Source organism: Pezoporus wallicus, unplaced genomic scaffold (assembly GCF_028554395.1).
Source record: "Pezoporus wallicus isolate ANWC-B61680 ecotype Strahan unplaced genomic scaffold, APGP_CSIRO_Pwel_v1 scaffold_6446, whole genome shotgun sequence".
NCBI lineage: Eukaryota > Metazoa > Chordata > Aves > Psittaciformes > Psittacidae > Pezoporus > Pezoporus wallicus.
The window spans coordinates 4,250,973-4,264,647 of record NW_026636264.1 but is presented as its reverse complement, the minus strand read 5'-3'; the positions used below and the strand labels follow the sequence as shown (position 1 = coordinate 4,264,647).

The window sequence follows — 13,675 nt, the reverse complement described above, 5'->3', positions numbered from 1 at the left end:
TGATGCTTAGGTCAAGCTTGTTGGAGAGCAGTGGCTGTGTTTCTACCAGACAAGACTTGGTCCTGGTGGCTTCTTGTCCATATGATGCCCTTGTGGCCTTAAATGTAATCACTTTTTTTTTTTAAATTGTTTTTTCTTAATTAAACCTGAAATAAGACAGCTGTGTTTTATCTGTCTACAGTGATGGGCTTTTTGTTTGGTTTCATAGCATGTGTTGAAGACCCAGGCATGTAGCTCTTAGTGTATGAGGTGTTTGTACCAGACAGCTTTGCATACAGCATTGGATAAATGTATGAAGCAGAGAGGCACAAATGTTGTGCAGTTCTGTCCCTGTTGTTTGTGTAGGTGGGTGAACTCTGTTTAGTTTTGATTTGGGGAAGACATTAACTTGCTCAGAGTTTGAAAATAAGCTAACACTTCTGTAGTTTAGGTAATTGGGAGAATGGAAAATGGCACATGCCAGACAAATGGCTCAAACAAAACTGGATTTAGACACCAATTTAGAGAATCTTGGCATTTGTGTTCTTCTCCCAGGTCTGCACTCAAACATACTGCTTTTCCAGACAACTTTGTGTCGTACCTACCAGTATGCTTTGGTAGCATCACTGTTGTGATACAGCACCAGGACTGTCCAGCTGGAACTTTAGCTTTCTCATTACTCCCACGAGTGAGATGAAATATGTCTGGTGCTTCAGCCTTCTCTGTGCTGAGATGTTGCCCCTGGACTGATGTCAAAGTAGCATCTCCTTTAACGTGGACTTGGTTCTAAATGTGCTGATGCTAAAAATGGCCTATTCCAGAAAAATTTTTATGCTAGCATAAAAAATTTTCAATACCAGTGTCTTCAGCATCACTAAGGCAAAAGGAGGGAGCACTGTGCTTTTTATAAGGGGCCTCACATCATGTGCCCTTGCCTCATGCATCCTTACCTCATTAAATGGGTAATTTAAGGATGTTCAATTGCAGGGACCTGACAGACTCTTTATTAGAGATAATCCTTCAGTTGGTTTAAAAATAAATTAATCCCACTAAGAGCAACAACCACAAAAGCAGCAATAGATGTCAATTGAATTAAATACCTTGGCTTCTTTTGTATGCTGAGAGTTCTGGCAGGCAGCTTTGAATGAATTTTATCATTCTGTTTTGCTCATTTTCCTATAGCAGAATCAGTTTGGTGGAGGGAACTTAATGTTACGGTTTCTGAATCAATGCATTCACTAAGCAAATGCTATTGTAAAGTGTTTGTTAATAATGGAGGTACAAAAGCTAGCCAGAATATGTTTCAGCTTTCACTCCCCACTTGTTTTAGCAATTCTGAATTTAGGAAAATTATCATTTTAGTTTGTTAAATGATTTAGATTTCTTATTAAGCCACTGAGAAATAAAAGAAGTTGGATCTCTTGGTGCCATTTTAACTACTTTGGTTTAGAGACAAATACAGACTTTGTCAAAATACTTAGCTGTGTAATTCATTTAAGAGTAGCAAGTCTCAGTAAAGATAAAATGTGAGTTTGAATAATACTTGTAGTTTTATATCCTTTAAGAGCAAGAAGAGTAAGTAATATCTCAATCAGATCTTTTTATTTTTCATTTTTCATCAGTAACGTGTAGGATGGATACCACTAGTATAGCATTTGTGAATTAAAAATATCCAGATGGTTCAACTTTAATCTTAAACTATTAAAAGAAAAACAAACAAACAAGAAACCCCCAGCAAAAAACAACTCAGGAGCTTGCTTTAAAACTGTGCATCTTGTTTGTTTTAGGAGAAAAGGCTAAAAGAAAAAGCAGCAAGGAGGGAAGCCAGGAATAACAACGCACAGGTAAGGATTTTTGTTGTTTTGATCGAACTACTGGTTGTGGCTTTGAAACTGTTTAATTATTTCATTCCTGGATTAATAAGCAGTGTTGTGATTAGTGACTCTTTAAAGGTGTTTTCTGTTTGCTTGCCATTTCATACTCCCTTGCTCTCATGTGGTTACAATGTCTTCTGTGGAAGTATACTGAGAAAGCATGAATGTGTGTGTTTGGATAAATATATAGAATGGATGGAAGTCTTTTGGAATTGCAGCCTCTTTAATCTGTGTATAAAGTGAGTCACAATTTCAGCTGCAGTGCTGATGCCATTTTTCTTTCTCTGGGTGCCTGGACATGTTGGCAACGTTTTTTGGGGGTGTGGGGCATCAAATCTCATTTAAACCTGTTTCTGCTGAACTTTTTCTTTAAACAGTAAATATTTACATTGAAGTCTATTCCTTCTCCTTGTTAGACCCACTAATAAAACCTTTCCTATCCTTTTCTTTAAATGTAACTAATTTTCTGAAGGCTGTTCTAGATTTTTTGCATTGCTTGTGATAAACTGCAGTTTCATTCAGCTGCAGTGTTATTTTCAGAATATGGACATAGTAACGTGTGTCCTTTCTCATGCTGCATCTCCTTACATTACACATGAATAGTTACAGTTTGTTCCTGGCACTTAGGAGATAATCTTACTCCCTTTAGAAGATCAGTAATGATCTTTGTCCAATTCTTGCAAGCTGGCCTTGTGCTGGGTGGTTTAAGTATAGGAAGATGCTTCCTTCTGTAGTTCTGAAGTGGAATGTAATTACAGTTGAAGATGAAAAGCCTAGTTATACTCAGTATTAAGTACAATTGTATCTTCAGGGATGGCAAGCTGTGAGAGCTGTTGGCATCGTGACTCCCCAGTCAAACAATAGACATTTTCTACATGTAATTGAATGTATAGAGATGCATCCTTTTTAATTTATTGGGCAAGCATTTTAGGAAAATTATGGAATGAATGATTAACAAACAATATAGGGAGAAAACATTGATCAAATCAGGCTGTATTGCATTTGTAAATGCTGCTTGTTAATTTTAAGGAATAAAAAAAAAAACCCCAACCCAATGTTATGTTATTCAGCAGCTGGAGAAATAAACCCATTCATTTCAAAAGGATGTACTTGCTGATGAACTCCTATTCTATTGTGTGACAGGCAAATGGATCTTTCTGTCCTACTGGAAAATTAATGGAGTTGATGTCTATTGAGGATTGATCTGTCCATGTGAGGGGTGTGTGTCCATAGGTTAAATGGAGAGCCTCGACCCCAAAACTGCATAAGATAAAACCACAATTTGATACACTTCTGCCCCTCTTCTGTGCACCATTTGCACTTGGAAAGCTGATTTACTAGTCCTGACTTAGTGTGAGGTTGGCCTATGCTTTCTGTGAGAGTACTGACTGTGCAAACATGCTACTACTTTGACTTAATTTTATTGCTGCAGTGCTTAGCTCACTCTCTGCAAGAAGGTGCAAGCCTCAGGAGCTGACATGCCTCCTCGATGAAAACTGTTGGGCTCTTTCTGTTATTTAGAGGCTTTTTTTTTTTGCCAGAGCTGTGTGCAGCGAGTCCTGGGGTTCATTTCAGGAAAAATGCTTCCACTGGGAAAGGCTGCCAGCTTGGAACCAGGCCGTTCATGTCTGGAAGTGGAAGGGAGCAGTAGAAAGTAGATAAAGGTGGCAGTTTCCATCTGCTAGGTGTCTGAGGAATTAATTAAGAATACCTCCCTGCTTCACAGAATCTCGGAGATGAAGCCACGGCAGCTGAAGCTCTCCGTAGTCCTTGTGGGATATGACTGAAGCAGCTCCTAGGAGACATGCAGGGGGGTAAAAATAAGGAGGAAACGGTGAAACACAGAAACCATTGAAACCAGCTAGTTTAGGAAATATATGCTTCCTAAATCAAGAGTTCAAAAATGTTTGCATTCTCACTAGTGCTTTCAGAATATGGCTTGTGACCCACTTACTCTGCCACGCACAACTCCTTTGGCAATTAATAGCTTTTTCTCTTAAGAGAATTAAGGAGAACCAAAACAGAAGAAAAGGTATTTTTAGCTATCTTAACACAGTTTAGCAGCTGGAGGAAAAGGCTAGATCAACAGTTATGAGCAGCCAGCTACTGCAAAGCAGCTGTGGTCATAATTTTTATTCCACGTCTACCCATTGTTTGTTTTATTAGCTGTGTCTCTCTTGCGTTTTAAGCTCCTTAGGTTACAGAGTATTACTTATTATCTTTCAGCCCACCAGGTCTGACATGACCAAAATGGCAATTTACCGCTCTAAATATTAAGTGATAATTATTACTTTCGGATCTCTGCTTTAGTATAATTTAGTATAATTATTTAGTTGTCCTACTGCTGGATGTGCTCTGTTGCTGACTGGACAAAGCCTGGCATGTTATTCTCAATGTATGCTGGTTTTCTACAAAATGAAAAGGAAATTTATTTGGAAGGAAAACTTTATGGTTTACAGTTATTTATTTTCACCCTTTAAGACATATGCTTGTGGGATTTAATCTCAGTCTTAATTTAATTTTACATTCTTGGATTGCAGAACTCTTAGTTTTAGGATTTTCTGTCGTGTACACATTCATCCCTTTCCTGTGCTGGGAATCGTGACTTCCTGACATTTTTCAGTTACTCTACGTATAATTTTTTAACTCATGGCCTACCCTTTTTAGTAACAGCTTTTCTTCAGTTTTGGGAAGGAAGAGGAATATCTCCATTTTAAGTGGGTTTTATTTTGTTTGGTTTGTGGGGTTTTTTTTTTTTTTCAGTTTTAATGCCTTGCACAATGGCAGATTTTTGTCTCTATGCCAACAAAATGGAAAGGGCCTCCTGCTTTTTCTTCTGGAGCAATTGCTCACAGGAGCAATTGCAGAGAAGGTTTTGCTCAGCCTTCGCAGCAGGGCAGGCTTACTGCAGCTGGAATTGAACAACCAGATTCTGGCACGCTCTGCTGAATGTGCTTGAGCAGGGGATTAGATGAGTAGGTAGCTGCAGTGTTATTGACTCCACCTTGGATAAATTCCCATGCAATAAGTACACTGAGTAAAAAGTGAAGGCTCATAAAGGGTACTTCAGAGAAAGTATTTATTGGAATTTATGATCATTAATTAAATTTGAGTGCAAAAAGCTGTGAAAAAAGATAAAATTTTTTTCTTGTATTCCTGTTGCAGAATTGAAAGCTTAGGTTTTGGGGGATATTTTTGCCATCAGGTATGTAATCGTCTCCCAGTTCAGGAGAATGTGATGAGATACTTACAAATGCAGTGTTTTAAGATGACGAAAGCATGTATTTTTTCCTCACTCAGTACTGCTGAAATTGCAGTCCTCAAGCCCTCAAATGAATTTTGGTATTGTTTACTTGAAGATGGTCTAGAGAAAATTAGGCACCCGTGTTGTCTTTTGACCAAGAAATAAAGCTTAGTGCAAAAGCAGCAGCAATATAGACGGCTGCGCTGAAGCAGTATCTTGGGGGGTTTACTTGGTGAAGACAGCCACTGTCCTCAAGCAGGACATCCCTGTGCCATGCATGGCTCTGCTCTTGACTTCGCTCTTTTACTTCTACTAATCTACAAATACTGATTTCTTAGTATACATAAAAGACTTATTCTCAGTTTCAACCAGCATTTAAAGGTCATTGCTGTGCACACAACTGTTAGCTGCAATGAAGCTGAACAAGATTGTATTTCTCTTTAGTGAGTTTAGTGTTTTGCTATCCTGGTGCCTTAGAGCAGTATCAATGTGTTAAGAATTATGAAGTGAGGAAGGTTTTGGTTTCTTTTAAAGAAAATTATTTTAGTAGTAAAGGCATTTTCCAGGAGCAGCTGACAAGATCTGTGAGTCAGGGTGGGAATCAGAGCAGGAGTCAGAAGGTGAGGTTTCCTGCCCCAGCACTGACATGCTTTGTGATCCTCAGCTATCAGCTCCCAATATCATGCATGAAACAATAACTAGCCTCTAAAAGAACACAGTATCTACTCTAATTAGTTCAGAAAGCATCTTTAAGTAGTGCCAGGAGGTAAAACTTGCTCAATTGTGAAAGTTTGAGGCATCAATTCAGCCATAGGCAATCCTTTAGCAGTTCCAACATGCTGGCATGTGAAGCAAAACAGAAAAACCTGAGAAAGGGCTGACTAGCAGACCAGAGGCTGCTTATCCAAGGTCCTTAAAAAAATGTAGCTTGCTGAAACGCTAAGGAAATCCAGCTTGAACACGTACTCCTTAGTTGAGAGGGTTTTCTGGTTTTAGAAAAGAATGAAGAGGACAAGTCATTGGAATAAAGTTGAGGATGGGGATTGTTATCAGGCAAGAAAACTGACCTCTTCTGAGAGAGATCCAAGTGCTCAGTTGTCAGGGGCACTTTTTCATAGGAATGAATTCTTGCTGAATAATTGTAGGGCATTAAAGGATCAACAGCAGTATAATAAGTATGCTTTGAATTTTGTCATGTCCTCTCTTTCTCCCCTGCTCTCTGCCCAACGTATTTTGGCATTCCTAGAGGAATTAGTACTTGTGTATGACATTTTACATATTTTTTAAAATATATTCATGATATCCTTAATATACATATAATTGAAGATATTCACAAAGTCATAATGAACTTAGGAATCTTTGAATTCTGTTATGGAGTTATGTGAGCACATCTGCAAAATACACCTGAGCAAGCAGGAGGCACGTGCTTAAAGATATGACAGATTCAGAATGTATAGTCCTCAATATTGCATTCTGTTTTCTGCACCTTGTGCCATGCTCTATTGAGATTTTAATCAGAAAAAAAACCTGCTTAAACCCACAATTTTCTTTTAATCTCCAGTATCCTCTGTGGGATTTGAGATACACTTGCTGAACATAGCTCAAGGAATCTTAGCGTCAAAATTCAAACAATAAAGGGGTAGCATCAGATCTCTTGGGTGGCTATTGCTAGTAATCCACTGGGAGAAATATAATCTTTAAAATATGATCAAAAATTTTGCATCCACTCTGTATTGTTGCTGTACTTACTGGAACTGACTTGCATTACCCATCAGGGCTGATTCTGCCTTGAATTTCCCTTCCCTTGAGGTCTAGCCCATGACCTGGTGTTTAGGGTGTAGGCTCCAGGTTCAATGTGAATGTGAACAGTAATTTCAGTGAAAGGGGTTTATAGGAGTAAGGGAGGAATTTGGTCTGTGCCTCCTGTGAATGCAAGTTCTCAAATCCCTTTGATAAGTTTATCTCTCAGTGTTCTTGGGAAAGTCTCCTGGGATGCCCTGCATACTGATTGTTAATGGTGCAGGTACTTTGGTTCTGGATCACCTCATGACTTTGTCATTGATGGTGTTGAGGAGCATTTGCTTTAGCTCTGTGCAGTTTCTGGAGCTGGAGCAGGGTTTCATGGCTAAATCCTTCTACCAGAAGGTAGATCTGGAGCATGGTCATAAAGACCTAAGGAGGGGGTTATGTTGTCCTGATACAGCCTCAGGACAGGCTACACCTGTTTGATGGTTGCAAAGCACTTAAACTTGCTCTTCATCAGTAATTAGTGTCGATTCTGCAAACCGCAAAGAACAGGAAGAAAATGAAGCAGTGATACTTCTGTTCAGCTACAAAATCTTCCAGTATCTTGTGTAAGGAACTTACAACTGAAGTTATCATGTGAATTGGGTCCCTTCTTACTTGAAACAATTTAATTAACCTTAGTTTAGGAGTACCTCTGGTCTGTTATCTTGTGTTCTGTATGCATACCCCAAAACTGTAAGTACCTTTATTTCTTCATTGCAAGTTTGCGTTTGTTTTGTTTTGAATTTCCTTGAGAAGCTCTGTGGATAAACAGAGTAATTTGGAATGTCAGCATTTTAACTTACTAATTTAGTAATTTCAAACAGGCTTCTTATGGCAGAATCATGATTTCAAGTTCAAGTTGCTAAATGGAAAATAAATTGCTGATTCTGAACTACTTGTATTCTGAAATATTTTTAAAATCGATCTATCTTACAATATTTAATATCTGAATATAGGTGTTATGTGCCTGTATGGAAATGTTGACTGCATTTTGCTTTCTGAAAATGATGATAATTGCAGTTAATATAACACTTAAATTGCTTTAAGTAAAGTCCTGCTTTTTCTGCAACTGAGAATGTATATGATTAGCCCGATTTCTGTGTCATTCCTCTGAACAGGTAACAAGGAAGGATGGACTAGTTGCCAGTTATGCACACTCTTGTGAATCTTTTCATTGCAGCCACCAGCACACTGAAGATTTTAAATATATATAAATATATTTGCCAGATTGACCATTTAAACTAATTGGCCATAGTCATAGCAATTGAACTTTGTGAGTGTAATATTCACGATTGTTTGTAATCATACGTGGTAGGTGATGGCAGTCTGCTGCTCTGCACATAGTAAGCTGGTGATTTACCGGTTGCTGAGGTGATTTCTTCGTGGCAGAAACACAGATTACAGGGGCTGTGGACCTTGCACATGCCTCCTTATCCCCTGAAGGTCTGCTGGGATGAAGTGGATGCACAGTGAATCAACACAAATGCATCTTCATTACAGTGTCTGACATTCCTATACTCTGTGCTTTGGCTTGTATTTGCTTTCAAATTTATGGTAAAGGAGGAAGCTTTTTTTTTTTCCTTAAAGCGTTTTCTTATTTTGGGGAGTTGAAGTTCCAGGGGAGTTTTTGATGCTAGATGCAATATTGGTTTTGTAAGAGCAGGGGAGCAGGATTTCTGGTGTGTTAGGGACCACAAAGGTTAATGGTCTGACTTGGTTGCAGATGATCTTCTTAAACTTATAGGACAGTCATAAAGAAACTTCTCCAATAGGTAGGTTCGTGGTTTAAAACCAGACAGGCAGCTTGTTCACTTGCCCGCCCCCTACTCCTGGAGGGATGGAGAGGAGAATCAAAAAGAATGCAACTCCCACAGGTTGAGATGAGAACAGTTTAGTAACTAAGGTATAACACAAATCACTACTGCTACCACCAATAATAACAATGATAAAGGAAATAACAAGGGAAGAGAATACATCACCTCACCACTTGCCGACCAGTAACTCGCCCAACCCTGTCCAACCAAGCGCTGACCGATACCTTGTCCAACCCCACCGTGAACTAGCCCTTCCAGGTAACTCTCGGTTACATCCTGGGCATGACGTGCTGTGGTATGGAATACCTCTTTGGTTAGTTTGTGTCAGGTGTCCTGTCTCTGCTTCCTCCTGGCTTCCCCTTCTCCCTGGCAGAGCATGAGGCTCACAAAGTCCTTGGTCAGAGTAAAACATTTGAGCAGTAACTAAAAACATCGGTGCTATCAGCGCTGTTCCCAGGCCAAAAGTCAAAACTCAGCACTGCACCAGCTACCAAGAAGAAGAAAAAATGACTGCTACTGCTAAACCCAGGACAGTAGGCTAAACTCCAGAAAGATTACATGGTTTAATTCATTATTCTTTAGGGAACTTTTGTTTCTAGAGTGTCCCTGTTAAGTTTAATAGCATTCGAACAGGAGCTTTGGAGCCATCTTGGACATCCACTGCTGAGCTTCAGAGTTTTCAACGCATTAGCCTAAAAAAAATTGTTTATTTCAGAATCAACAATTTTTTGGTATTGTGGAGGAAAAAACCTCAGCATTTTCTTTATTAAAGACTTAGGCTATGAAAATTGCAAGTTTGCAAATTGAAATAAGTATGTCCCAACATATATTAATTTCTCTCTTCTTCTTGAACTATGTGTGTTTTATTGTTGTTTATTTAGATTGCATAGTTACAAATAACTAGTTGTGGAATTAAGGAGTGCTTTGGCACCGTTCCACCCAGGCTCTTGAATGGGGATCAGCAAATAACTGAGTGGCTACTTGAGTTGTTCTTTGAGCTCCCCTTGATCAAGGGAGGTATGTATTATTCCACTTCAGTTTTCCTCTTTGCCCATCTCTGTGGAGACTGGGGAGCAGGATTCCACCATCGGGTTCCTCGCTGCATATGGGAGTATGGTGGAGTGCAGAGAGAACAAAATTAGAGCTCTGTTAGTCCTGCACAAATGATTCTCTGAGGCTAATGATTAAACCCCAGTAGCTAAGGTTTTATACATTTTTCCATATGAATCCACATTTAATTAATTCAGGCAACGTATTTCAGTTCAGTGCATCTAGAAAAACAGTAGGTATGCAAGAAACCAGACGAGGAACTTCGTGCTCATGGCAAATTACAAGCACATATATTCAAGGGTAAAGACCTTTCCACCTGAGCTTCAGATTTCGATTTCAGCATTTACTGAATGTTTTTTTGCTAAATATATAGCATCATGGTCTGTAAACTTAAATAGAGGAAGAAAAGCGCACTGGGACTTCGCTTTGTGATCATTGTCTGTCAATACATAAGCATTTCATTTTTGAATATGCTCTCTTGTAAAGGTGGCACATGTACATTTTTAGCATAACTAGCCACTTCAGTGTGGTTTGGAATTTATCAGTAAAGTAGCATCATAGAATCATAGAATAGTTAGGGTTGGAAAGGACCTTAAGATCATCAAGTTCCAACCCCCCTGCCATCTTTTCTTCTTGGCATCCAAAATTTCTTGTTCACTGATCTGACGCCCTCCTCAACAGTCCCAGTCTGAGCAGAACAGAAATGTTCACTTTGCACCTGCGTGACTCTAGCCAAGAAGTAAGAAGCAATGTGTATGGTCCTGGAGCAGCACATTCACCAGCTTGAAAAGAAGGGGAGTGGCTGGGGGAACACGACTGTTCTAAAGTGTTGTAAACTATCCTCTAGGCAGTTTCATCTTAGCAAGCAGACTCCTGTAAGAAGTTAATTATAATGGTACTTTATTTGTTAATCTGCTCTATACTACTAGTTAATAGTGTCTACTAACCAGTATTTGAAATTTCTTTCCGTCTGGAGTACGAAATCTAAAGCTGCTACACTAAGCTCATTTGTTGTGTTCCATATATGTTTTGAGCAGCAAATCAAGTTGTTTATTAGTGTGGTGTTCTTGTTCTGTTTGCCTCACTGAAGTCTTTTGATACCTTGACCAACACAGTGCAGCAGAATTGCCTGGAACTGAACTTTTGGACATCCTAACCCTCTCTTCTGCCTCTACCCTCAATCCTGAAAACACAAGAAACCCCAAACAAACCAGGAGTTGATGACCTGAGGCTTGCAGCAGCTTTCACACAGACTTTTTATTTGGGAAGTGGAATTTCCTTCTGGATCAGTAGGTCTTCTTTGGTTCGGTTGTGAAAAGCATGTGTACTCACATGGCTGAATTCTGTCTATATAAATATTATGCGGATGTTTTCATTTCACAAGTAAACTGTATCAGACTATTCAAACTTGTTTATTTTGCATCTTCGTTTGTTCTGGTATTATTCTGAGCCACTTCCCAGCTTTCCTTATGTGTTTGAAACTTTGTTTATAGACTTCAGTTGCAGGGACTCTGCTGCATATCTCAGGTATGAGCTTTTTAAGAATTGAGTTAATTTCCTGATGAGCAGGGGTAATCTTTCAGATGTGTTCTGATGATACGGAGATGCTCATGCAGTAAGGAATCAAAGGTAAATTAAGCAATTCTGTTTTTCAGCATCCCTCCTGTTTATATTCTTGAAATATGTTACTTGCAGTATTGTACATAGTCTGCTATAGCTACTCTCAGCACTTGTAATTGCTACTAGTAATGAAAATTGATTTGCACAATCACAATACCGTTAACTGCATTCTGGCTGATAATGCTGCAGTTGTTAACATTTTAAAATTCTTCTGATGGCTGTGTTTTCAGAGTACTCTGGGTTCTGCAGTCACCAGGATTCGTGCTGCTTTATGCTGACTCTTACATGAGCATTGACAGAAGAGGAAAAAAGCTCTTAATGACTCTCAGTATATCATTTTTTTCCCCAGAGTTTTGAAAGATTGAGTCTTCTCTCAGAGTCCTCCTTTGCCTTATATAGTCAATCACGAGCAGTGCAGTAATCCATGTTTTACCACAGCGTGTGGTATTTGTAATAGGTTTTCTGTTCTTTTTCACTATCATCTTCATTGATAAACCAAGCAGTATGTTATTAGGAAATGCTAAACTAGTAACTGACATGGATGGTTATTTAAGAGACTGCATAGGGGTATCTGGTAAGCCCTCTACTTCCCTCAAAAGAAGTCCCACTGTTCCTTCATTGTAGAGACAGCTGGAGAAGATGCAGTCTCTGTTACTCTCACAAAAACCTCTTTTAGTGAGAGAGCATCAGTAAGGGTTCAAAGCTAATTAATTGTACGAAAAGCCAGAATTAAAGTTGTCAGTGCTTGTCCCTTGCTGTATAAATATAGTGATGCAGATCAGGAGAGACGACTGTGTTTCACCGTATCTGCTTGCCTGCACTCCTAGCTGAGCCAGATCCTCAACTCAGAGTCTGGTTAGTGTTTATTAAGGAGTGAAGAATACTGTACATTTTCCAGCTATTCAGTGTTTTCATTTGCTTATGGTGGGAGTGCCATCTGCTAGATAAATGGATTTAATATCCTTTGACAAACAAGTATACATAAACTGCGCGGTGGACTTTTCCTATCATCCATATTTCTATCGTTTATTGATTTCTTTGATTATTTTTCCCCCAAACTTTTATGTCTTTTGATTGTTCTACCCAGAATACTCAGATTTCATTTTTTTTGCTAACATTTATTTGCAAAGAGGAGTTGGATCCAGGGAAAGCAAGTTCTTACCTGGACTAGAAATTGTGATATGTAAATTGTCTTTTAGACTGTACTAGAACTAGTAGGGACTCCCATGATGCCTAGTTTATTTGTTGTTGTGTTGGGTTTATTTTCTAAGTTTTTCTCTGTAGATCCAGGGAGTCTCAGTGTAGTAGTGGAAATGTGTGCAGTTCTGGTCACCCTCAGCTTAAAAAGCATGCAGTAAAAAGATGTCCAGAAAACATGAGGAAAAACTTAAAAAAACCTGATGTTGATAGAGAAAGAAGACAAGTGAGGGTAGATACAAAGACATTCGTAACTGACTGAAGTAAGAAAGTACAGTTATCTATTCTTCATAGGGAATAAAACACAGAAGTGCAATTCCTTCTGAAATCATAGAATCATAGAATCGTTAGGGTTGGAAAGGACCTTAAGATCATCTAGTTCCAACCCCCCTGCTGTGGGCAGGGACACCTTACGCTAAATCATACTGCGCTGCATGACACAGTGTGGATTTGGCCCAGTGAAGGATTGAGCTCAATTTCCTCTCCTGCCCCTCACCCCCTCCCTGAGCAGATGCCACTGAAAGCTGTCAGAATGTGATTGTGAAGCTGGACACAGAGAACATGGAACTATAGGGTGCTGTTCTCAAAACTTATGCTTAAATGTTAAAATGTTAAATTGTTTTGTTCCAATTCCAGTTAGAATTGGTCTGTTGATTCACATATGCTTTGTTTGCCAGACGTTTGAGATTGGGCTTCTTAACTTGGTTCTTTTATTTCCTTAGAGTTATTTCTGTCTGTGTTACCATTGGGAAGTGCAGTTTGCTGTATCCTCAGCTGTTACAAGCAGTTGAGAACTGCAACTTGTGTATGAATTGGTGTTCAGTTGGGGTGACTGTGCATCATGCTGAACTCTACACAAAGGTCTTGCAAAAGTGTATTGTGGTATTTCTACCCATCCTTTTTCATGGTGTCTAAAATCCCTTAATATCTGGAAATAGGTTTGCTCAGTGGTGACTCCTTAGATGCCCAGATGTTACTGGTGATTTCTGTTTCATAGCTAATCACATGTCTGCCTTGACATTTGCACAGTATTTGCCTATAGTCTCATTTTTTCTTTTGTGTTTGTGCAGTTTCTTCTTATTTTGTTTGGTATTTGATTTTTCCCATGT

The 13,675-nt window shown here is 39.0% G+C and overlaps 1 protein-coding gene across 1 annotated transcript in view; it reads left to right on the top strand.

Moving 5' to 3' along the window:
* The window catches only part of DDX10 (DEAD-box helicase 10), a 169,869-nt gene that overhangs the window by 118,066 nt on the left and 38,128 nt on the right, over positions 1–13,675 (top strand). Inside the window, exon 16 of the mRNA XM_057399703.1 lies at positions 1,767–1,823. Within this exon, the coding sequence (XP_057255686.1) occupies positions 1,767–1,823 (57 nt within the window). The remainder of the gene's footprint in view (positions 1–1,766; positions 1,824–13,675) is intronic.